The sequence below is a fragment of the Lemur catta genome, chromosome 9 (genome assembly GCF_020740605.2).
Source record: "Lemur catta isolate mLemCat1 chromosome 9, mLemCat1.pri, whole genome shotgun sequence".
Classification (NCBI taxonomy): Eukaryota; Metazoa; Chordata; class Mammalia; order Primates; family Lemuridae; genus Lemur; species Lemur catta.
Window position 1 is genome coordinate 73839051 of NC_059136.1, and position 25562 is coordinate 73864612.

The following is a 25562-nucleotide window of genomic DNA, read 5'->3' on the forward strand; positions in this document are numbered from 1 at the left end:
TTGACATGATGCCAGTTGAGTAATAATAAATGCTTAAAGAATAAAAACATTCCCTCTTTTTCACTCATATCCACAAATTGCTAAAGTGGCAATGAGATTCATCACCTACACAAGTGAGATGTCCTAGGATTCTAAGCTCTCTCATATTCTTGGATTTTGTGCCAGGAAAACAATGTAGTCTGTGGTGGTAGCTTTCAAATAGCACGAAATAAACCTTATAAAATGTGTTTTGGGTGACTATTATTATGGAATTTCCTGACTCAGATCTTTTTTTAAGTTCATTAAGAAAAACTATGCTAATATGCATTCAATAATTTTTAGGATGTAAATTGGCTATTCAGTGAGGACAGTATTCCCCTTCTTCCATATTAGTGACATAGCAATGTTTTTCAAAATAAGTACTGCATAAAAATAACAAAAGCAGCCATAATTATAAATCTAACCTGCTGCTTGAGAAGAGGAGTGACTTGGGCCTGAGGGACTTGAAGTTTTACAAGAATTTAATCATAAAAATGAAAATACTTCTCATTTCCTTCAGCTATAGTGTTTGCTAGAATAAGAAAAAGAAAAAAATACTTCTCATTTCTTTTAGAATATGATCTAAAATGCAGTTAAAGAAAAAAAAATAACTCTCATCTTCCCCGTAATACATTTTCTAAAAGGAAATGAATCATTAAATTTATAAATGTTAAAATGATACTACATTAAATCAATTGACTATGAAATTCTTGAAAGGCTGGGATTACACAACAGTGAAATTTTGATATTAAGCTGCAAACTTAACATAAGATCAAACTTGTTTCCCCAAGGTGTCATACCAGTGCCAGCAATAAATATTCTAGTTTATAAGAAATAATTCTAGGTGCTTTTCTCTAAATATTTTTGGGCATCAGTTTTTCATATTGAATATTGAATTCTTAGCCTTAAAATGAAGAATAAAACATTAAACCAAAAAAGGTAAACAGCATGGGTTTCTCATATTATTCTTACAGAAATGAAAACACAGAGTACTGTTTTCTAGGCAAGGAAAATTTTTAGGGCCCTGAGCACTCTTCACATATGGTGTGCCTTTCTCCATTCCAATTTCCGCTGTTATGTAAACCACTATGTGGAAGATTCACACTTACATCTGTGTGGCTTCAGGAGATGGAATAAGGATTATTGAGTGGAAGTTGTAAGACGGTAGATTTCCACCTGACGCAGCATAGGGAAGAACAAATAGACCCCAGGCTACTACGACCTGCATATATGAAGTAATGAGTGGGAGGTGAACATCGGTAGAGTGAGTGCAAGCAGAGGCTTGATAAACATGTGTGAACTAGTTGTTTCCAACACTCCTTTAGCACTTTGTATACTCCTAGGATTCTGTAAGTCTGGTACAGTTAGCAGAGACATACAGGTTGATGTGACATGACGAAGTCAGCTAGACACCATGTCATCAAGTAAAGTGTTAACATGACTGGCACGCATTAAACATCTTCACAAAAATCAAGGTTATAATTTTTCTAAAGGTAACTTTGCTATGCTTCATCAGCCCATGGCAAGACTTCATACAGTAAAATGTAAATCTAAAGACCTTGAGGATGTCCAATAGAAACAAATTAGGATTGTGATTGAAAATCCTTCAAGCATCAAACCACAATGCATGGTGTGACCTAAACAAACATTAAAAAACTCACCAGCGTTTAAGCCATTGTGATCACTGGAACTGAGTAACACCAGGGGAAAGGACACCAGAAAATGGCACCCAGCAAAGAACTAAGGGAACATCAGTGCTTGCCGAGCCAAGTATAAGGAGTTTTACCTAAAGGAAATTAGTCAGTCATTAATAATGCCAAATACTGAAGAGTGGGGTGTGGATTGGGCAATTTGTCATTAGTGGCCTTGTCAAGGGTGGTTTCATTCAACTACCGAAGACAGAATCTAGACTGCAGTGGGTTGGGCAGTGCATGGGATACCCACACAGCAACCACATAATCTTAAATATTCCTCAGATTATGTCTTCCTCAGAGTTCCATCATATGTCCTTTCTGATTATATTTGACACTCCTAATGGGATCATATCTCATTAGACAGGAAGAGCAACAAAACTTTTTCTAAATCTCTGAGAATCAAACTATCTGTTCTGATTAATTTTAACCTGAATATTATGGGAAAACTCTTGGAACAATTGCAGATCAATGCTGAAATTGTGTTTTAAGTAGAAATTTTCTGACTATAATGAACTGTGCTCAGCACTGAATCTGACCGTTGGACATGTACTGAGAGCCTACTATTGCAACAGCCTGGGCATCACCAAGACTGTAAGAACACCCTCAACAGGGCTTACGATGGGAATCCGTGTGTCTGAAACAATGACAGAAAGATTTCTGATTCCGTTTGATAGCCTTTAGCCTTGGGAGCTTATTTCTTCATCAAGGGGCTTGATGGCAAGTGTTTTTCAAGTCAGATATTTTGGATCACAAGTTTAGCATTTTCAAGCTATGTCCAAGATGACTGGCAAGTCTAGTTTACTGACACCTTTCATGAATGCAGCGATTAATGAGACTCCCAAATATTAGTAGTTTACATTCTAAAGACTATGGAAAGTCAATGTTATAGCACTCAAGTAAGGCTGAAGCCTGATCTAAAATAAAAGTATCTTTTAACCTAAGATAATGTGGCAACAAAAGGGTCTAGATTACCAAAGTATATATTTTTATCAGCAAGTCTCCTAATGACGGTCTGAACGTATTTCTGAATTGGATGTATTCTTTATTTCTTTCTAGGAACCAGGGTGTCAGAGGGGAGAAACACCTTGGGTATTGGGATACAGTATAACTAAATTCCTATTAAGGTCTTATTGTTTAATTAGAGCTGAGAGGGTAAGGTTTTTATCCTTCTCAGCTAAAATGGTGCCACCAAAAGTGTAAGTCTCATTGCTACTCCAGATTTGTAACTCTGGAAAGGAAATACGGATGTTAAGAAGGCACATTATTCAACGTATGTATTACAGGAACAAAGAGGGGTGAGGGGGGAACCTACAGATCAGGGGTCAGCAAACTGTGGCCCATTACCTAATTTTGCAAATAAACAGCAGAACACAGCCTCAAGATTCACTTACGTATTGTCTACAGCAGTTTTCCTGCTACAATAGCAGAGTTGAGCACTTGTGATGAAGACCTTATGGTCCACAAAGCCAAAAAGATTTTTCTGGCCCTTTACAGGTTTGCTGATTCCTACATCGATCAGAAGCCTGACTAAAAAGCAAAGCGTGAGTGTGCATGCACACACACACACTAGGTAACAGGAATATATCCAAGTGATATGTTCTAATCCAATGAGGCAACTGGAATTTTGAACACTGATTAAATATTTGATATTAACAGATCAATTTGGGGGGTATAAACATGCTATTTTTTTAAAGCACATCAAAATTGAATAAAGATACTTAGGCTATCAATTTCCTTTCAATTAACTTAGTAAAAAAACTACAGAAGCTTGTGATTTCATCCTTTGAGAAAAGGTAATTTTTTTCCCTACCAAAAAAAAAAAAAAAGTGTGGAATGAACATTAACCCTAAGTACCTGCAATTTTACTGAACTGCTTTATTGGATAGGAAAACTCTTCTAGATCAAAGCCCCTTCATCATCTAGGCCCCTAAAACAGTAAGTAGACTCTATTAAGATGTCAGTTTCCCTTGGTACAAATGGAGTCTCCTAAGAAGAATTTTTCTAGTTCTACAGTCTTGTCCAACACAGCTAGCTGATAGAGAAATAGGAAGCACCCAGAAAATATACTATCCCAGAAAAAGATAAAACTAATATAAACATCTTTTTATGCTTGTCAGTTAATACAAAAATATCAGGCCCACAAGTAACAAATCTTTTCTCCAAAAGGCTGTAAGATATATTTTTAAGGTGAAAGTATTCTTTCCCATTATTATATTGAAGAGGGACAATGTAAAGTGCTGTCTGTATGCATTCTTTTAACTTAATCTGCACTAGTTTATATTTATCCTGTCACCTCCCCCTCACACTCCTGCTTTTAACAGCCAAAATGAAGGGCCTTTTTGTTGAAGGAACCGCTGAGCTAAAGCCAGGCCTGAAGGGCCTTTTTGATAAAGTTCCTTGTTTGTCTAATTTTGCATCTGTTTCCACCCCAAATGGCTTTCAGTACAATAATAACTGAGAATCGTATATACACTACTCATTATCTGTTATCCATCAAAAGGCCTAACCATTTTCTCACAAATGAGTATTCAATATACATATATCTGTTGAATACATGTATGACCAAAGAGGAAAAGAGTCTGCAAACTGAAATAGGGACTCATGTTTGAGTGTGGTATAAGCCACCAGCAGTAATGAAGGACCAGCAAATGTAGATTAGGATGCCAAAGAGTCAGCTACCAGCCGGGCGCAGTGGCTCACACCTGTAATCCTAGCACTCTGGGAGGCCAAGGCGGGAGTATCACTCAAGGTCGGGAGTATCACTCAAGGTCAGGAGTTCGAGACCAGCCTGAGCAAGAGTGAGACCCCATCTTTACTAATAGAAAGAAATTATCTGGACAACTAAAAATATATATAGAAAAAATTAACTGGGCATGGTGGCACATGCCTGTAGTCCCAGCTACTTGAGAGGCTGAGGCAGGAGGATCGCTTGAGCCCAGGAGTTTGAGGTTGCTGTGAGCCAGGCTGATGCCACAGCACTCTAGCCTGGGCAACAGAGACTCTGTCTCAAAAAAAAAAAAAAAAATAGTTGTAAAATTTCAAAATAAATAAATAAAAATAAAATCAAAGAGTCAGCTACCTTCAAAAGACAAGAATAGGATAAAAGTTTAGAATGATTACTGGCTCCAAAAAATTGCTCTCAGTCTAATGGAATATTTTAATAAAAAAATCTATAAGCCTATGAAATAATAAAATCTAAATAAGCAACAAATTTGGGACTACCAATTAAAGAAAAATCATACCTACATACATAAAATTCTAGACTTTAGGTAAAGTCCTAAAATAATTTCTTCAAATTTCGTTTCCTATAAATGATATGGCCCTAGACTAATTTCCACATTCCCTGCTCTTTAAAATGACTAAATTGTATTAATGATTTAGGTAACAACTACTTGAAAAATTAGTGTGGCAAAACCTGCTTGAGAGAATCATGCATGTTTCTGGGCAAATGCCACCATCCCAGTTTAGGAATCCAGCTGCTACAAAAAATCCAAGGTGATAGCTCAACTAGGGGACAGGTAGACAGAGGTACCGAGCTCCACAATATCTTTCACATCAATACATGTATTTTTCATATGGAAAAATACAAATGCCAAAATCCAATCTGCCTGTTCACAAATACAATAATCATATTGGCAACTAAACATCAGATCTTAAATATCTTTATTGCTGCATTGCTGCACTCTAGACTACATCAAAACTCAAATAGGGCTTTCTTCCTAGTTTTTTCCTGTATAGACAGAATGTTAGGCATTTAGATGTTAGTGGCAGCTATGCCAGTCATTAATTTAAAACAAATACTTTGCAGCAAATGGCTGATACTTCTAAGTATTTTGAGTTATGGAAATGGTTTAAGTGAAAAAAAAATCATTAAAGGCTACTTTTGTATTGACATCTCTACAGCAATATTTGCTACAGAAGTTGGGTTTGGTCATTAAATCATCTTGCCGTACAGTCACCTGTTAGGGTATGTATTAGCGGAAAGGGTCCCAAAGGCTCAGTGTGGCTCCATATCCAGAATGCTCGGCAACACAGAATACTAGTAAACGAAACTGGCTTGATGGCTACATGCCATATGATAGCAACAGGCAAAATCCTTAAACTTGCTAATGCCTCCACATATTTAGCCAATATTTGTGAACACAAGCTATGTGCCAAACACTGCATTTGAGTGCATTTGCTAGGCTTCTAAATTTCAAACTTTTCCCTAATCTCAAATACTTACTGAACCAGTTTGATACAGGGAAATTTATACTGAAATGGAAGTTCAGGAGTCCATGGTCCTAAAATTGACTGTAATAGTTGTAGTAGCCTCTCTGGGTATGCTTCACAAGATAGTCTCTGAAGGTCTCTTTCAACCTCACTAATTCTACAATTATCTTGAAACCGTTTAATGCACTAATTACTCTCTCACCAACTATTGGGACATGTCACAAAAAGTTGACTGTCTTGTGTTTAGCTTTCACTAAGATTCTGACACATACCTTACTACATTTGAAAGATTAGCATTTTCTTATTGCCAAACATAAGATTGGTTGTGGTGGGAAAAAAATAAACCAGGTAAGGTACCACGCAGTTATGAAGCTGATTTTTAAAATTTATTGTAGTTGAATAGATTTCCTGTAGTTTATTTCCTTCTTTAATTCTAACTTTAGAAAGTTATGCCATAGCCTAAGTTCTGAAGTAGCTTTATTTTTCTTATCTAATCATAGATCCAGTAATTCAATTTCCTACACCAGCACCCAAACACTGGTCTGTGATGATTTGCAATAAAAAAGAAAAAGGCTCAAATAGCAATTTTTTCCATTAAGCTAAATTTGATGTCTTAATTTTAAATTTTCTAAAGTTTCTCCTAAAATTTTTAGTGTGAAAACATTCAAGTATTTATACATAACTTTATCAATTATTTTCTGTTTACTAAGCAAAACAAGTTGGTAACTATGATGATCCCAACACTTGGGGGAAAAAAAAAAAACAACTCTGAAATAGGGAAGTTTGGTCAATATTGCCTTAGCCACAATGATTGCCGGATAATCTTCACTTTATGTAGACTATCTCCAGTGGTAGGAGATTCAGATTTTTTTCTGAAGCAACCCCATTTCATCTTTGGATAATTTGAAACTGCTTTTTAATCTTGAGCCGAGTGGTCCCAATCATTGCCTCTTAGAACTGCACAGAATGTCTTAATTCTTCTGCCACATGACAGTTCTTTACATGTTTAGAGATGATGCCATGTGGGTACCCCCTTTACTTTGCCTTTCTCCAAAAACTAAAAACTCCCATTTCTTTAATAAAATCTGAGAATATGGCCATTTTATGATTTCCTTTGTTCTAAGTTTTAAAAAACCTAAAAAAACTAGTTAACTATATTCTCTGTATTAATATAAAGGTTCAAAGAATATCTTACGTATTTACTTGTGATCAATAAACCCACAAACATACAGTAAATATGGGATGAAGCAGTTTACCTTTACTTTTCAACCCATTTATTTTCCCAAGATTATGTACAAGGGTAAATTATATGGAAATTCAGAGGAATTTTTTATAAAGTTTCCTAAAACCTGTAAAGAATCATAAAAGTAAATAAAGATGGAAGATACACTGATTACAAATCTTTTTCTTTTTTTTTTTGTAAAGAGATACAGTCTTGCTCTGTCACCCAGGCTGGAGTGCAGTGGTGCAATCATAGCTCACTGCAGCTTTGAACTCCTGGGCTCAAGCGATCCTCCTGCCAGCCTCACAAGTGACTGAGATTTCAGGCTGGAGTCACTGCGCCTGGCAACTGCTATTAATTAATCAAATTAGGGTTACTAGGAGGTAGTTTGTCATTTATGTACTTTCAAATAAAAACATACAAAACCAAAATAAAAACCCTCATAATATTCTATAATTCAAACTTGTAAACCTTAAGTACAAAGGTATCTGGATTTTACATAAGTTAAAGTTTACAAAGGTGTTCCCCTTACCCCAATTAGTCTAAATTAGTACAGTTGGCAAAGAAATCTGAATTGAATGTCAGAGTCAATAAAATTCACAAAGCCAGAAGCAGTTTAGTGCTCACAAGTTTATATTTTTAGGTCTGATATTCTTGTGTATTTTCTAAATACACAGACAAAACAGTTTCGGAAGTTTACATACATGTCTTAGGACATTTATATTAGGTAGGTAATTTACATTAAAAAAAATTGGTCTTCGTAAAAGATCTTCCCAAAGAGCTTTTACAAACAGCAGGCAGAAGAAAGTGTTCTTTTATGTTTACAGTGTTTAAAATGCTGATTCTCCTCCCATTTCATAATGGCCTAAACCATCCCTCTCTACAACCCAAAATTTTGTTCTCAATAGCTAGTGTACTCCAAATTTAAGTACCCACTGTCATAAAATTCAGGGCTAGAAAACATCTTTTAAAGTGTGCTTATCCCTAACACATTTTAAACTACCTAGAATTTCAGTTGAAAGCAGGGATACAGCAGGAAAAAAACTTTCCATTTTAAATCCTATTGTGACTAAGAAAAAACCTGTTTGTTAGTTCTAACGAGTATATTATGTACCATAGTTAAGTTTAAGGATCTGGGTGACTGAACGGCACAAAAACTGGGGTTTGTATCTAGTTTTTCAGATAAAAACCATCCTTTTAAAAATCAAAATACCACAGCTGATTAATAGCATGTGCTACACTGAGGTTGTGTCTTCTTAAAGTGACAAAACAATTGCTTTATCAGGAGGAAAAGGTAGTAAGGATATTTGTTGGGGAAGGAAGGACACAAAATTCCTAACATAGCTGCTTTATAGGAAAAATATAAATCTCCATAGACTCCTTTAAAGAGCTGAAATTCTACAAAAGAGTTGTTTAATGAGGCAGCAACAGAGCCTCCAAGAAAGAGCATGGGTTTCAGAATCAGACCTGGTCAAATCCAGTTCTATCATGGCTGCATTAAATAAGCCAAGATTCTGAATTTCACAGCCTTTCTTCATCTATAAAATGGAGACTGTTAGCACCTACCTTATAGAGGATTAGAGAAAATAATGCATATAGCACAGCGGCAAGTGTGGGCACACAAATAAAATTGGTAGCTTTTGAAATCATTCTTCAGAAAAATGGATCTAAACCTGTCATGCTATGTTCAGAAAATCCTAAAAATATAAAACTTACTGAAGTTTTAAAAATTTAAGATGTTTTAAAATCTATTTTCCTTCACACCTTTCCTCACATTACACTACTCCAGTAATCTCCAGGCCATTTATACTATATTGTGATAATATAAATTTCCAAGTCCTAATCCTTTTATTTCCTATTTTTTCCCTCCTTTCCCCCTTTTCTCATTTCTTCTTTTCCTCTTGGTTCTTATCTATTATTAAACAACTAAGATGTATTATGCACCTATTATGTACCAGTGTTCTAAGCACTTTACATGAATTAACTCATTTAGCTCACTCTTCACCAGGATGGCTCCACCTAAACTAGCTAGTGTTTTTCCCCGGAATTTCAAAGCTACTCATTACTGTTCAGTTTCCCCTTCCTGAAATGTTTCTTTTTTTAAGCTCTCAATTGCTACGGTGCTAAAATTTAGCAAAACATCTAGTAAATAAGAAAAACGAGAGCCAAGAACTATGACAAAGAGGGGACCATATGGAAGTAGCTGTCTGAGAATTCTAAGAAATAATACATGATCTTGATTTGAGAGGGTCTGTTACTACAGAGTGAATATGAAACAGTTTATACTCTTCCTTTTCATTAAAATTAGAAGCTTTAAAATATTTTTTCATTTAAAATATAAATTACAAGAGAAAACTTCACCAAATGTGTAACATAATTCTGCCAGAGTTCTACAGATAAAATTATGAGTATTCCATTTTTACCTCTGAGACCAATCATTAAGTTCTTAGTATCTATCAACTTCCTGAAATTGTAAGTCAGAAAAAGAATATACTTAAAAAAATAGAAATGTCCAGTAGTATACCTTAGTACTAAAACTATTTTTTAAAAAGATCTACACGGGAAAAGGAAGTCCCTCGAGATCATGAAACAAAATAAGTTAGGCAGTCAGCAAGTAGAAAAATCTGTCAATTCTGTTTCTGGTAAAATGTTTACTTCAAAGAAATTTTTATATAGGCTGAGGCTAACATATTCTAGAGTATACACATTTTTCCTTTGGATTACCTAAAAACAAACTTTTAAAGTATTATATTTCAATTGACTAAAAATATAGCCAAATCTGTCACAACACAACATAAAAGGTAATGGACAATTATAGAATATTTTAAATTAACAGTAACAAGCCATCTACATCAAATCTTGTTTCCAACTAAAACCAAAACAAAAGCACAACAAAATCCCGTAGTGTACCAAGTGTGTATTTCAATTTACTGTATGCAATCTAACAAAAATTTGGTCATAATTTACCAGATATACATAAATGATTTAAGTAGTAAAAGAAAATTCAGTTTCAAGAGAATAATAAATTCATATCTTGAGGAAAAGTAAAAGTACATTAAGAATGTAAAGCCAAGTCCAGTTTCTATGCAATAAGTGAACTGTAGTCTAATAAAGCAGATTTAGGTGATTTTTTAGATATATATCTTTGCTCTTTAATATATATTTATATATAGACAGATCTACCAATTGTAAACTAGTTTATTTTAAAGGAAGGGAATAAATGGGATGAAAGAAATCTTTATACTATACTTACATATTCACAAGGAACATTTTACGTTTAAAATACTTTTTCATTCATAGTATTTTTGCCCAACTAATTTCTACTTTGGACCTCACCAGAAATACATTTTACTCATTTGTCTAGAACATTAAGATATATTCTTCAGTTTTAAACAAAAATCAAACCAAAACTATTCATCTTTCAGGTTTACAGTTATGTAGAAACTACAATAAAGTATAGGTGACAAAAGATGTATCTAACCATGTAACTGTAATTTATCTTTGATTTATCCAAGCAGAAACATCATTGTCTAACATTAAACCATCATTCTACTGAAATCAGAGACAATGATAAAGCTTGCTCTGAAAAAACATATCAACTTTTCAACTTTGATCAGATAGAGCACCGAAAGGATTGTATCTGTCAAAGCACCTTTGCAATTTTTTCTCACACAACTAGCATAATTTAGTTACCTGATATAAAATAGGAAAATATATTCAATTTTTATTTAAAAGAAAGCTGAAAATATGTTCCTCAACCTTATAGAATATACAATATGCTGATAAAATGTGATACATGTTTATAATATGTGAAATGCTGCTGAGTTCCACAATCAGCTAATTCATTTGTCACCAGGCTAAATAAATCTGACATTTCAACTTAAGGATCACCCTTTGTACCCTGAAGAATTTAGTTAATGGAATAAAGCCTCTCAATATTTTATTTGTAAGATTTTTGGAGATTGTTTCATCATGGTGACTACTAGAAAGACTATATGTAGGTGTAGTGACTTTAAAGAATGGAAAAATAATTTAATTATCAATCATAATTTTTAAGCACTCAATCTCCCAGTAAGTATGAAACAAAAGAGAATGCATATTTTGTGTTAATTTTAATGATAAAAAGGGCACAGGGATAAAAACCTGATATTTCACTTCTATTGCATAACACAAACTAACCAAACTGGACATGGGGGATAAATTATGAAACAAATCATTTTACTTATTATTTCTATGACTTTTCTTTTGATTAGGTCTTTCAAATAGGACTGAGGTATAGTACACTGGCAAAAATAAAAAGAGGCAAACAAGAATAATGCCAAAGTAACAGATACCCAAAACCAAATACCATGTCAGAAAACATTATATATAACCATTTATCAGATTAGAGCAGCAAGAAAAAGTTACTTCTAAATCATAATCATTTTAGTGGTATTTGTCAACTTCACCACGGTAACTCTGCAACATCATTCTTCATTTGTGTAGTAAAATTCATGTCAAAAAGGAAAGGGGAGATGGGGGAAGTCAGTTAGTTCATTCCAATAAATTATCTCTCCAGTTCTTATAAACATGCCCATCAGCACAAAATTGAGAAATAATACCTAAGACTAGAGGAGACTTGGTTTAAGTTATGAAGCAAATTAAAATGGAAAAATACAAGAAAATAGAACCAATGGGGTTGAAAAAGCCCCTCACTGAAAATCTGTATTAAAAAAAATAAAATTAATAAAAATAAAAATAGAAACAAAACTCTACTAGTACAAACTAGCCTGAGTGGTTTGATGGACAGAGTGATTGGGTCAACTGTCACTGTACTTCCATAAATGGATTTTCTTCATTCATGTTAAAGTAGCACATGAATGTAAGCTCTATAAGGACAGGTAATATATTTTCATAGGACCCAAATAGTTACTGTATATCCTATAAATAAAAAATATTTTACTTTGATAACTGACTGAATGTGGGGACTCCATGTAATCCAACCACATGGTTGTTTGCTGTACAGTCCTGTGCAAATATAAAAAAAAATTTTTTTTGCTATAAGGCTTTGACCCTACAGTTTTCACAGCAACATAACTACCATCCAGCATGTACCATATTTTGCAAGCCTTCAAGTTCAACAATCCAAATTGTCGATTCATATTATGTCCAAAATGCAGCATTCTTGAGGAGTATAGTAGGTCAGTTAATCATCTAGAGACATACAAACATCTCCTGATTCATCCCATCGAGATGGATCATTCTGATCTTCTCCATCATCAACCAGCTCTTCATCAGCTTCTCCTACTTCATTCTCCTCATACTCTTCATCCCGAGGGAATTCTGTATCCTGTCCCTGATCTACACCTTCTTGCCCTCCTGGCTGTGATTTATCTGCACAGTCTACACAAACACCATAGCGTCGAGATCCATGTCTTATTCCAACACTGGCTGCTAACATGAAGATCTTCTTACACACCATACATTTGTATTTTTTATCCTTTTTATGCACCTGATTGAAAGGGGGAAAAATTCAATAAGGATGGTATAGAAAATAGAATGCATTTGAACCACTCAAATTGAACCATATATTTAACAATAATGAGTGGATACACCATTGCTTTTCTGTATGAAATTCAGTCTCATTCACATTCTTTGCCTAAAGCAATTTATTTAATAATCAACCTTCCTTAAATTTGTAATTAACTGTTAAAATCCCTTTAACCTTCACTGTCATACATATAGTTTATCTCAAAGCTCAAGTGTATTTAAAGTTACTTACCAGGGAATGTCTTTTTACATGTTCTCTTCGAGTAAACAGCTTTCCACAAATATCACAGCTAAATGATCTCACTCCCGTATGAATGAGCAAGTGCCTTTTTAGTGTTCGTCTGTATTTGGCTACATAGCTACAATGAGGGCATTTTAACTTGTTCATGATTAGAGATGATTCACCTGTAAAAATTAAAAAAGAAAAAAAGCAGAAAGTACTTACTATACATTGAACAGAAAACTTGCTATCAAAACAACTTCCATCTCTACACCTGGAAACAGTAATTGACATAGGGCTGCTACTATTTGATTTTTTAAACTCAGAATATGGAAGCTTTTAATTGTTAAAAAGTATTTGATAATTCTGTATTTGTTTAGTTGACTAATACTTGCCATTTTCCCAAGTTTCTTGTTTTGGCCAAGATTCCGGCAATAATCCATACTTGAAATCGTTTGAAGCACCTGGTATCAATCCATACTTGAAGTCATTTGAAGTACCTGGTATCAACCCATACTTGAAATCACTTGAAGGGCCAGGCATCAAACCATACTTGAAATCATGTGAAGTACCTAACAAAAAGTGATTTGAAGTAACGGTAATAAAGATCTCTCTCTTATTAGTGTCAGAAAATAGAAAATATATTTGTATCTTATGAGCATAACAGAACATCTTAAAAGCTAGTTAACTCCACATTTCAGTCTAAGTTGTCTCCATACTTATTATCACAATTTTAAAAACTCAAATTTAAAATACATTCAATATAGGAAAAAATCCAATTAAAAAAAACCCCATGAATATTATTTAATTGTGGGAAGGCCATGAGAAATTACCCTTTTAAATGTTGGGTTTCAAACATATTCAAAACAGAACTCTTCATGGTTGCTATTCCTAACTATTCTATCGCTTGAGAATCTATCACTTTGAAGCCCAACTGTCAAATGGGATATTCTCCTTTATTGTATCCAAAACAATCATATAATCTTATCAAATATAGAAAAATTGACTAAATCAGGTGGTTAAGATAGGAGGATTGCCTGAGCCAAAGAGTTTGAGGTTACATCGAGTTTATGATCATGCCAATGCACTCTAATCTGGGCAGAGTGAGAGGACCCTGTGTCTCCAAGAAAAAAATGAACTAAAGTTCTTCTATTACTAGAATTGTTTTAGACATATTAGGGCAAGAGTAACTGAATACTCTTGAGGTTCATTGAAACTTCTCTTTCTACTAACTCCATTCTTACACAAAACAAAGTCCAGAAGGTAGAATTCAAAATAGAGTAACATGTGCTTAAGGATCTTCAGATTAGCAAGGGCAGGAATTATCTCCTCCGGATTTAATTCCATTCTGACTTCGTAAGTAATTCCCCAGACCAGGAATCTTCTGGCAATAGGAATATATCCAGAATCCTCTACAGCCATTGCCACCCTGATCCAATCAACTATCAACTCTGGTCCTTGGATTGTTTTCAGTGGCTACCAACTTGCCTCCCAGTTCCTACTGCTGCCTTCCTAGAGTCTGTTCTTAGTACAGCAAAAGACTGTCAGAGGCAGGCAGGTCATCACTCTGCTCATAAGGCTGCAAGGGCCACCCATCTCACTCACAGTAAAAGACAAAGACTTCCAATATCCTACAAAGCCTTACCTGGTGGAGCCCTTGCTTCTAGTCCATACTGACTTCTGTGATAAGCAGGCTCCCAATTCAAGGCCATCTATGCTTTCCTCTGCCTGAATCATTTCTTTCAAGATGTATGTATGGTTTACTAGTGCATCAAATAATTTATTTTACTCCCATGGACATCATGGTTTTAATAAAAGAATGCTTATCAAAATGGATTTCCTAAGAATTCAATTTTCCCAGATTTACCAGACATGTCCCTCTTAAAAATTAAGAGAACTTAAGATTTCCTCTTTGGTGAAAGTATTAATACCCAATGAAGTTAAAAGGTCTCTAAAGTGTTTTAAAACTGAACATCATTACTCTTAATGTAAACTGTTTTGTACTTTAAAATATATCCATTTTTTGGTGTCAAGAAAGCCCTCTGAACCCATAACTATATATAATTTAACTATAATGTATTACTGTTTGGGGCAAAGTTTTCAGAATCCTAAGTGAAACAAAATTTCTATGTGTGTGGATGGTGACTAGGATGGGGGTGGTAGCCTGTGGAGGTGAATCTACTTTTAGTTTCACTTTAAAAGACAAGGTCTCACTCTGTTGCCTGGGCTAGAGTAGCGCTGTCATCACAGCTCACTGCAACCTCAAACTCCTGGGCTCCAGAGATCCTCCTGCCCCAGCCTTCTAAATAGCTGGGACTACAGGTGCGCGCCACCATGCTCGGCTAATTTCATTTTTATTTTCTGTTGAGAAATCTTGCTTTTGGCTCAGGCTGGTCTAGAACTTCTGACCTCAATCCTTCCAACTCGGCCTCTCGGAGTGCTAGAATTACAGGTGTGAGCCACTGCACCGGGCCCTTTGTATTTCTAATGTCTAAAATATATGCTCTCCAATCATTTGCTGAATAAATATATCTAGCAAATGCGAAGGTATAGCTGGTATTTTTGACTTGCTCAAAATACTTGAAAAACTAATGTCATAAAACATGTTAGATGTGCTAATATATTCAGTTAAATATTATTCATTATATATGAAAATAAGGAGATAGAAAAATATCCCTAAAACATTTTATGAACTGATGACCCCAAGATTCAGAATTAGAGATTTTCTTTGTATTTGATATCCTATGTTTCTCTAGATAGCTTGCAGTAAAGATATAATAAAATGCATCCACAGTGACAGGCAAGAAACACTATCTGGAATACAAAATGATAATTCTAATTAAGAAAGCCTTCTGTGGGTTACCACAACTTATTAACATTAGCGTCACTGAAGCTGGTATACAACTCCCCCACTGCTAAATTTGACTGGCAAATAAATAAATAAAGCCAGCAAGCAAGCTTTCCCCTGAATTTCTTGCATCTCTCCTAATTCTTAGAATTAGCAGAGATTACTTATACAAATTACAAGAGTGGTCTGAATAAAGTTATTGTCATTGTAATTCAATACGCTTAAGTATCATTAGGGATCTACTTCAAAATTGTGCTTACTGTTCAATAATATCCTTCTGGGCACACTGTTCCATAACAGCAAACTAAGGAAAACATGTAAGTTTTTGACAAGTCATATGACAAAGGCTGATCTCAGCTGCAAAAATACTAATGGATCAAAATGTACCCTTTGAAAGAAATAACTCTAAATCTAAGGCTTACTCTTCTGAGAATGAAATGAATGATATGGATCATTCTCCACTGAAAAGGTATGTATGTGCCCAAATTTAACATTTTATATATAAATTCACACAGCCCTATTAAACCCATCCTTGCATCAGATTTCTAAACAAAGTGCAATAAAATTATCTTGCACTATTAGTGATTTTCTGAAAAGCAAAATATCTTCAAAATTCAACACATCTGACCCGCAAAACTGCCAATTTCAAATTTTTTTTTAGTAAATTCTTTTAAATAGTCAGGGGAAACCACCTTAAGGCAGCTTCTTCAGAACTGTGGCTTAACTGTGGTCAGTGCACACTATATTCACAAGCCCTGGCTGCTTTGTGTAAGGAGTGCCCTTTGTGGTCCCCCACGCCACCAACTTTGAGAAGAATTCCAGAGCTACAGTGAAAGAATCAATAAACATCCATATCCCTTTATCTATCTTCAACAAATGTTAGTTTTGCCCATTTTCTCATTATGTATACATATCTTATGCACTATTTCAAAATCTGCACACTCATCACTTCAAGACTAAGTATAGCCCATGTCTTCTAGAGCCTACATAACCAGAGCACATCCAAGAAATTTAAAATTGGTTGAATAATACATACGACATATTCAAATTCCAGCCATTCCCAAAATACCCCCCCTTCAATCGTTTTTTTGACCTAATAACATCCATGCTGCATTTCAGTTTATCTCCTTGGTCCTTTTAATCTAACGGTTCCCCCGCTTGTCTTTAATGACATTAACATTTTAGAGTTTGGAGCACCTGTCACGTAACTGGATTTATGTAGATCTGATTTTTTTCTCCATGATTAGAATCAGGCTAAATATTTTCAAGAATACTACATAGCTAATGTGTACTGGCTGGTGTATCACATCAGCTGGCACTTAATTTCAGTTTGTTCTACTATAGATGATACTAAGTTTAATCACTTGGTTATGATAATGTTCCTCAGATCTCTTTAATTATAAAGATACCATTTCCCCCTTGTAATTGGAAATAATCTGTGGGATGATACTGAGTCCACGTGGATATGCTATTACTTTTGCCCAATCATAGTGGGACAAGCCCATTAACACTGACTTAATATCCACTGATGATCTTATTTCCTGTGGGGGATTAAAAATAGGTATTTTTCCAATTTTTTCGTTCTACTACTTTGGCATTCTTCTTTAAAGAAACCTTTCTCCCTTTTTACTCATAACATACTCATGGATTCTTTGTATGTATCAAGCTTCCCCCCAAATGCAGCTAATATTACATAGAACTGATCAACATTTTCTATAGCCATCAACAACCACACCATTATTTTGCAAAGCTAATTAAAATACATTTGTCAACCATTCTGATAATTATCATTCCCCATTTCGTATCTATTTACCAGCAGGAAGCCATAAACCCTATTAACTTAATTACCTTTGATATTTGAGAGTTTTTAAACTCTAAATAAATGACTCCTTCAAACATACAAAAGCAAAAACATCTATCAATTCGCATTTACCAAGTTTCCAAAGTCATCATAAACATAGCTACCACAGATTCAAAATATTTACAGACTATACTCTCCCCTAAGGGAGAGAAATTACACTAGGCTGCAGTAAACATGTTAACACATCTCAACAGTCAAATCCTTAGATGTAACTCTTGCTAAAATCATCCTGTACCTACCAGCATCACCTCCGTCTTGATTAGAGCCAGCTTCAGCCAATAAATTTGCATTCACATTCCTATCACCATCAGGCCCTGAGAGTAGAGCACCATCCAGATCTGAAAAGGAGACAGAATGATTTATTTACAAACCATACCATAGCTACCACCTAAAACACTAATCTTCCTGGAATTGCTTCTTATACAGATGAAATAAAGGATTATCTGTAAATACTGAATTATCTATGTGCTCAACGCTGCAAGGCACAAGACATGCTTTTCAACTACAAGAACAAGTACCCACGGAAAACACTAAGTACAATGTCAGGAATGGGTTGTAGAGCAAGGGTGACTTAAGTGCTAATCCTAGTGATGCTACTGGCTGTGTGACCATGTGCCTTGGTTTCCTCATTTACATCCATCCACATCATAGATTTGATGTAGAAATCTAATTAGATAATGCAAGCCAAGTGTTACAATTATGGTGCCTGACACCCAAACGATACCTGCTACTACCAACTCATAAGTACAAGATGTATAAACAGATTGATGTTTTTGTATTGGTTGACAAGTGGAGAAGACCAGCTAAAGCTAGAACAGTAAGGGAAGACCTCGGAAAAGAGGCAATTCTTAAGAGCTAATCTTGAAATATGGAACAGATGTGGAGAGGCTAATCAGATGAGTGCTTTGGGGTTTCAACCTGTAAGTTTCCTATAAATCTGCTCCATCCCACTGTCTTAATTCAGGTACTCGTTACTATTCTCCTGGATTAGTGAACTAGCGACATGGCTTCCTGGTCTCCTGGTTTCTAAAATAACGTTCACACCTCTATTCATTTCCCACAGTGTTGCCAGAGAGATCTTCCTAAAACAAAAATCTTTGTTTAAAATGTTCAATAGTTCACCATAGCTTTTACGATAAACTTTGAAATCTAGTTTAGAAGGTCCTAATATTTAGGACTCATTCTGCTTAGTATCATCTCACTCGTAATGTCACAAACCCTCCTGTACTCTCTCAAACGGCCTAAGTCTTGGAAAACTACCTACCTATTTATTTATTTGAGATAGAGTCTCACTCTGTTGCCCTGGCTAGAGTGCCGTGGTGTCAGCCTAGTTCACAGCAACCTCAAACTTCTGGGCTCTAACAATTCTCCTGCCTCAGACTCCCAAGGAGCTGGGACTACAGGTGCACGCCACCATACCTGGCTAATTTTTCCTATTTTTAGTAGAGATGGAATCTCACTCTCACTCAGGCTGGTCTCCAATTCCTGACCTCAAGTGATCCTCCCACCTTGGCCTCCCAGGGTGCTTCGGAAGACATTTTTAAAATGCCACTGATGAACTATCTTCCCTCTATCTCCCATTCAAGACTTATCGTTGGTATTATCATCCTTCACTGCTCTGGCACCCCCAAACCTAAGATTAAAAACAAAAACCTCTTTGTACATAAGTACTTATTCAAAAATATTTACAATGGGCAAATAAATTGTGGTATATTCATACAATGGAGTGCTTAACACCAATGCTTCCAGGGTGTAGTTATAAAGTCCAAAATCAACAAACAAAGCTGGTAATGAAATACTGACAGGCCAGTAGGACTGCACAATGGTATAACGATTGAAAGAATAGTATAAAATGATAGTCAAGTAAGCATGTAAGTCATACAGACCCCCCAGTCCATGGTAAGAATTTTGGCCTTCATTTTAAAGCGGATAGAAGCATTTCAAATAGAGATTTCATTTGACTTATAAAAATTATCCCTGGTGTTGTATGAATGAATTAAAGAACAGCAAGAAGGGATGTAGGCAACGGTCCCCAACCTTTTTGGCATGAGGGACTGGTTTCACGGAAGATAATTTTCCACGGACTGAAGGTGGGGGCCTGGAGTGTTGTGGGTTGGGGGGAGGTGGTGTGGTGATACTCAGCCCATTTCCTAATAGGTTGCAGACCAGTATTGGGCCTTGGCCCAGGGGTTGGGGACCGCAGATATACAGAGACCAGTTAGGAAGCTATTTTAGCAATCCAGGTGAGGGCTGAGGCAGCCTTGATTCAGTTGATGGCAGTGGCAAAGGGAGAAAAGTGGATAAATTTGAGAAAGTTTGTAGGGGTAGAAAGCGATAGGACTTGGTAGCACACTGAATATTGGTGGGGAGGGGCTATTAGTATAGGGTAGGATCAAGGGAGGTTTCTACCCTATACTAACAGCAGCTAGGGAACCCTAGAGGAGGACCAGATATGGGGAGAATAGGAAGTTTAGTTACAAACAATGACATACCTAGGAGAGAAGTATGATATGTTTGGGGTGGGGGTGCTGGGTTAAAAGGGTAAGCTCAGGTCTGCCTGGGATCAAATCCCAGCTCTGCCACTTTCCAGCTGTGAAGCAGGTTATTTTGCTTTTCTAAGTGTAGTCCCTATGTACCAGTATCATCAGGGAACTTTCTAGAAATGAAAATTCTCAGGCCCTAACCCAGACCTACAGAGTCAGATACTTTGGAGGTAGGGCCCAGCAATCTGAACTTTCAACAAGCTCTCTAGGTGATTCTAATACTTACTCAATGTTGAGGACTGTTTTACTGTAAAAAAAAAAAAAAAAAACACGGATAAAGTTTAGAAGTCAAATGAGAAATGTGAAATGCTTAGCTCTTTGCCTGGTATATAGAAAGTACTCAAAAAATTTACCTATATATGATTTTTCAATTTAAGCTTCCAAGTGGAGAAATTTAGTACCAAGGTGTTTGAACTGGAAATAAAAATGTTGAGTTGTCAGAATATAGATGGTAAATAAAACCACTGGAATAAAAGAACCACAAGGAAAGACTCTGACCAAGTATATTAAAGAATCCCAACATTTAATGAGTTAGAAAATGATATAAAAGATTTTTAATGAAAAGGTAGTATGCTTTATCAATTCTGCCTAGGATTCAAGATAAAGACGGAAAACGTACATCGCTTTCATTTTATTCCCTAGGCACCTACAAAGTCACTGGTAGTCTTACTGAGAGTGATACTGGTGAGCTGTGGTTGGGGCAAGCAGAAAAAAGTCAAAGTGGCCTGTGTTGTGAATAGAAGATGACCAATTAAGAAAAAATATAGACAACATTTTGGGAAATGTGGCTCTACAATTGTTTCTTTTTAGAAGCTAAAAGTAACAAACATTTAAATGCTGACAGGAAGGAGTCACTAAGAATGGAAGAAGTTAAAGATATTGACGATAAGCCAGGAAAGAGAAGGAATTATCAATTGTGTAGGATTCCTAGGGAGTCTGGAATCCAGGAGCACAGGTTGGGTACTTAAGAGGCAGCAGAGACCATCTGTGTATATAAGGAGAAGATTAAAGCCAGAAACTTACAGACATTCTAGGCTGTTAGCTTTTACTTTCTCTATAAAGTAGCATTAGAAGAATGTCAGATTATTACCCAGAACAAAGCTGTTCTAAGTCAGAATAACCAAGTAGTTTATGTGGAAGGAAAAATATACAGACTCCTTTGCCAATTCTCTGAAAGCAGGGATATTATTTGTTTTCCCAATATTTCTCACAATGTATGGTAAATAAAAGGCTTTAAAAATATTAAATGTTGACAGAAATATTGTGCCCTTTGTAACCTGTATTACTAAACAAGGCTTAGTTTTAATTAACTGTTATGTGAAGAATAATTTCTCTGTGTTTTACTCTACAATTAAAGTAAAAACATATCAACTAAAAATATTTAACTGAAATTTAGTGGCTTTGTTTTCCTTAGAAAGTTAAATGTATTTCAGAAACCAAAAAATGACATTTAAATCATTATTCAATTTTACCAGTTTTCTTTAAAAAACTCATTACTCTGAAATGTAGTCTTTTCAAAAGATATTTCTTACTACAATTCTGCCAAATGAATTTGTAAAATACAGGTTTCCATTTATGTAAAATTCTATAGTGATTTGTTGAAGCAAGCACTTTCCTCAGCTACTTCATAGAGGTGTTTCCAACCTCTTACCCTTTTTCTTTTGCAAAGCACCAACTACTTAGTTCTTGATATCAAAAATCTCAGCATAGGTGTGTTCTCCCAGATTGACAATAAACTATCATCAACAGTGTCCTTAACACAGGAAGTGACAGATCATATACAACTGTTGTACGTTATCCAAAATCAGCCAAACCATCTAGCAATTCATTATTAGTTATGTAGATGTGAGTGAGACGGAAGCCAGGCAATCAACCAGGCATTCACTTCAGGAATGAATTTTGCTTCATTAGGAAACATTATAACAACTCTTGGTCATCTTTTTCTCTAAATAGGATTACAAAATAAACTTTAATATAGTTTTGTAATATTCAAGACCTTCCTAAGGAAATCTTTCATTTCATTTAAACATAGCAAAAAGGGGGTAAGATTTCTTTGTAAACAGCAAGAGATCTTTTTGAAGACCTATTAAAACATTAGTTTCACAAGATGACAGCTATTTTTCTGATTGGTAAGCAGGTACATATCTGGTATGGAATATTCAAATGACCAGAGCTAAAGAATAAGCCACATAACAATTTCTATTTTTACAAATGCCCTTCCCCAGTGAACAATAGCAGCCTCCCAAAACAAAAACAGATTTTATGCATGCATCTAACAATAAGTCCTATCATATGTTATCTAAGTTTCACTACATAGCTATGTAATAATAAGACTATTCTTATCCTTAACTTTATCAATGAAGAAACTAAGGCTGGGCTAGGTTAAATAAAACAAGCTAGCGGCAGAGGTCTGCTCTGTTTGTTAACTGTATCACACTGCCTCCTAATGTATTTAAAGTACCAAGCCTCAGGGCCTAGCACATAGCAGGCAATCAAAAAATGGTACAATCTGCAATACTGGGAAAGTGAGTGCAGAAGCATACTCAAACTTATTTTGCAAGAGATACCTGATATGCTTCTTTTGAAAATGAACAAAAATGAACCTTAACTCCACTCTGTGCTAAACAAGCATTCATTTCATTATCTTCCCTTTATTTGATAAAACTACCTCCAAAGTCTTAAAAGTACCAAGGTATTAGCTATCATTGTTCTTTACAGTAACACATTTTTGTCTATCTTCAAGCAATTGCTCTTCAGAATTCATGTTTTATATTTCTGATTTACCATGCATTATAATTTAAAAAATATCTTATTCATAGATTAAGAAATCTGATTAACAAGAATGAAAAGAAAATGAGATTAAAAGACCGGTATAAATCTCAGTCTCTCCCCCCCTCAAATTTCATAACCTTTCTCTTCTTCACATGGAAAATAGTAGAAATACTTACCTACTTCAAAGTTGCAGTGACAAGTGACATTAGTAAATGAAAATACTGAATACATTATAAAGTACAATATAAAACAAAGTATCATTATTAAGTGAGGTTAATTTTGGTCACTTGAACCACAGGGGTACAGCAACCCTTCCAAATCATCTAGAGAGAAGTACAGCACTCCTGCCTGTCAACGCTAAATTAAACAAGACTGGGAGTGGATAAAGAAAATGTGGTACATATACATCATGTTATACTATACTTAGCCATAAAAAAGGATGAAATAATGTCTTTTGCAGCAACTTGGATTGAACTGCAGGCTATTATCCTAAGTGAAGTCACGTAGGAATGGAAAACAAGATACTGTATGTTCTCACTTAAAGGTGGCACACAAGACTATGGGTACACAGGGCCATACCTCTGGACACTGGAAACTTAGAAGGGGGGTGAGAAGGAGGTGAGTGAAGAAAACTACCTATTGGGGTAATATACACTATCTGGGTGACAAGTACACTAAAACCCCAGACATCACCATATATAATTCATCCATGTAACCAAAAACTACAAAATATAAATTTAAAAAGTTAAAAATTTAAAAAAGAACATGGCGCTGGGATGTTCTGTGTGACCATTTCCTTCTGGTTCTCTATATTCCAAGCATGAGGCAGGTGCAGAATAATCTAGATATTCTTAGAACAAATTCTCTTGAAAAGAATGAAATGAGAAAAGACATCAGAAATGGAAGTTTTAGAAATAGCTAAACTCAGTTGTACAAAACCTCAGGGACTCAGTAAGATCTATTCAACTTTCATTTTCATAAATATATACCAGCATCAAGTTTCTCTTCTTGGAAGACAGTTTCAGGTATAAATTTTTCTCTTCATTCAGTTTTCCCCTTTCAGTAGGGAGTAAATTCAGTTGCAAATGTATTATATAAAGAACCACTCTACAGTTTTCCCTTCACTTCTAAACTCTGGACTCACGTGACCGTGACTATACTAGGCTTCACTGTTCTTGGCACTATTCGGAGAGGCAGTTTCTGCTACAACATATAGTCCCTAACAGATCTCCCCAGTTCATTTCCCACTCCAACCCCATGAACAATGCTCTCCAAATTTTTTGGTCTTAAATGCAAATATAAACAGATGAAATTTCTAGTTAAAAACCTCACTGCCTCAGAGTCTGTAAAACAAAATTCCCAATTTATTACCATGGCATAGAGTTACAACATAGCCCTAACCTATGGACAAGGTTTTAGGAAGCTGGAATAAGAGGGTAAAAGAACAGAAAGGTAAGTGTACTCATCTCTCTATTACACTCCCCTTTCTGTTCTTTTACCCACTTATTTCAATTTCTTGCAGTCAGTGAATGCCCTTCTTCCTCTCCTGGCAAACTCCTACGTAAGATCCAACTCTTAATGCCTTCTCTATAAAGCTTTCTCCAACTCTTCTGAGCAGTTAGGAGCCTCCCCCTTGCCATGCTGCTTAAATAATCTTATTTTAATACTTATCACAATGCACTGGGTATGTTTTTACCCCACAGCCACTCTACTGTTTATAAGTTCTAGATAAGGGAACTCCTAAATCCTGACACTACTTGGCCTACATCTTAGTGTCTTGGGTTTTAAATAAAAATTTTGCTTCCAACATTTCCTCTTACAATGTAAAAAGCTATTTTGGAGGTCCAGGAAAGTAATAGTTGTTTATAACATAACTTTTCTGAAGAGTAAAGCTTTAAATGAAAATTCAAAGCTATCTAGTCACCCCACTATGTTAAGGTATGTCAGAAACGAAAATTTCAGTTTTATAAAAACTCTCAGGGGTTGACATTTATAAGGTTTAGACAACTTAATACCCTCAGCAGGCAGAGGTCACAAAAACGATTTTCTAACTGATCCACTTAAGGCTTCTTCAGCTCCTAGTTTCAGTCTGGCCACATAGCCTCTATTCCTTAGGGTTTCTAACTTATAGGTAATAATCACCAGTGTAGCCATCTTTGGGTCAAATACAGCAGATAGGTAAGAAAATCAATAAACAGAGCAAAAGTAAAAGAAAAGGGGGGGAGAAAAGATGACAAACTATTTCTCTTGTAGCTCATCCTTCATATATATTCCACATCAAAAGGATACCTGGAAGGTTTAGCAGAACCTCTGGAACCTCCTAAGAAAAAGAAAACTAATCTAGGTTTATAAATCTATTATATGAAACCTTTGAGATAAGATGTAGAATGCAGAAGTTCTCAGATTTTAGAAAATAACTACAACACCCCGGTGGGACCTGGGGCAGCACCCTATAACCAAAACATTAATATTTCTGAAAAAAACATGAATATACACACTGAAGGAAGTAAAAAATATAAATAGTTGGTTTTATTGAAAAAACAAGAAAAAATTTGGGGTTTTTAGAGCCTTTAAGATTTCAGAATTGAGGTAGCAGTTTTACTTCTTTCCCATTAGGGAGGTCACTGGGATACACTCAAGGCT

General features: G+C 35.4%; 1 protein-coding gene across 2 annotated transcripts in view; it reads right to left on the reverse strand.

The window, feature by feature from the left end:
* Positions 1–7761: 7761 nt before the first annotated feature.
* Positions 7762–25562, reverse strand: part of ZBTB10 (zinc finger and BTB domain containing 10) — a 36725-nt gene continuing 18924 nt past the window's right edge. For both annotated transcript variants that reach the window (XM_045561441.1, XM_045561440.1), the window contains exons 3-6: positions 17844–17942; positions 13291–13467; positions 12908–13080; positions 7762–12637 (exon numbers count right to left, since the gene is read on the reverse strand). In XM_045561441.1, the coding sequence (XP_045417397.1) occupies positions 12332–12637; positions 12908–13080; positions 13291–13467; positions 17844–17942 (755 nt within the window). In that variant the 3' untranslated portion in view covers positions 7762–12331. The remainder of the gene's footprint in view (positions 12638–12907; positions 13081–13290; positions 13468–17843; positions 17943–25562) is intronic.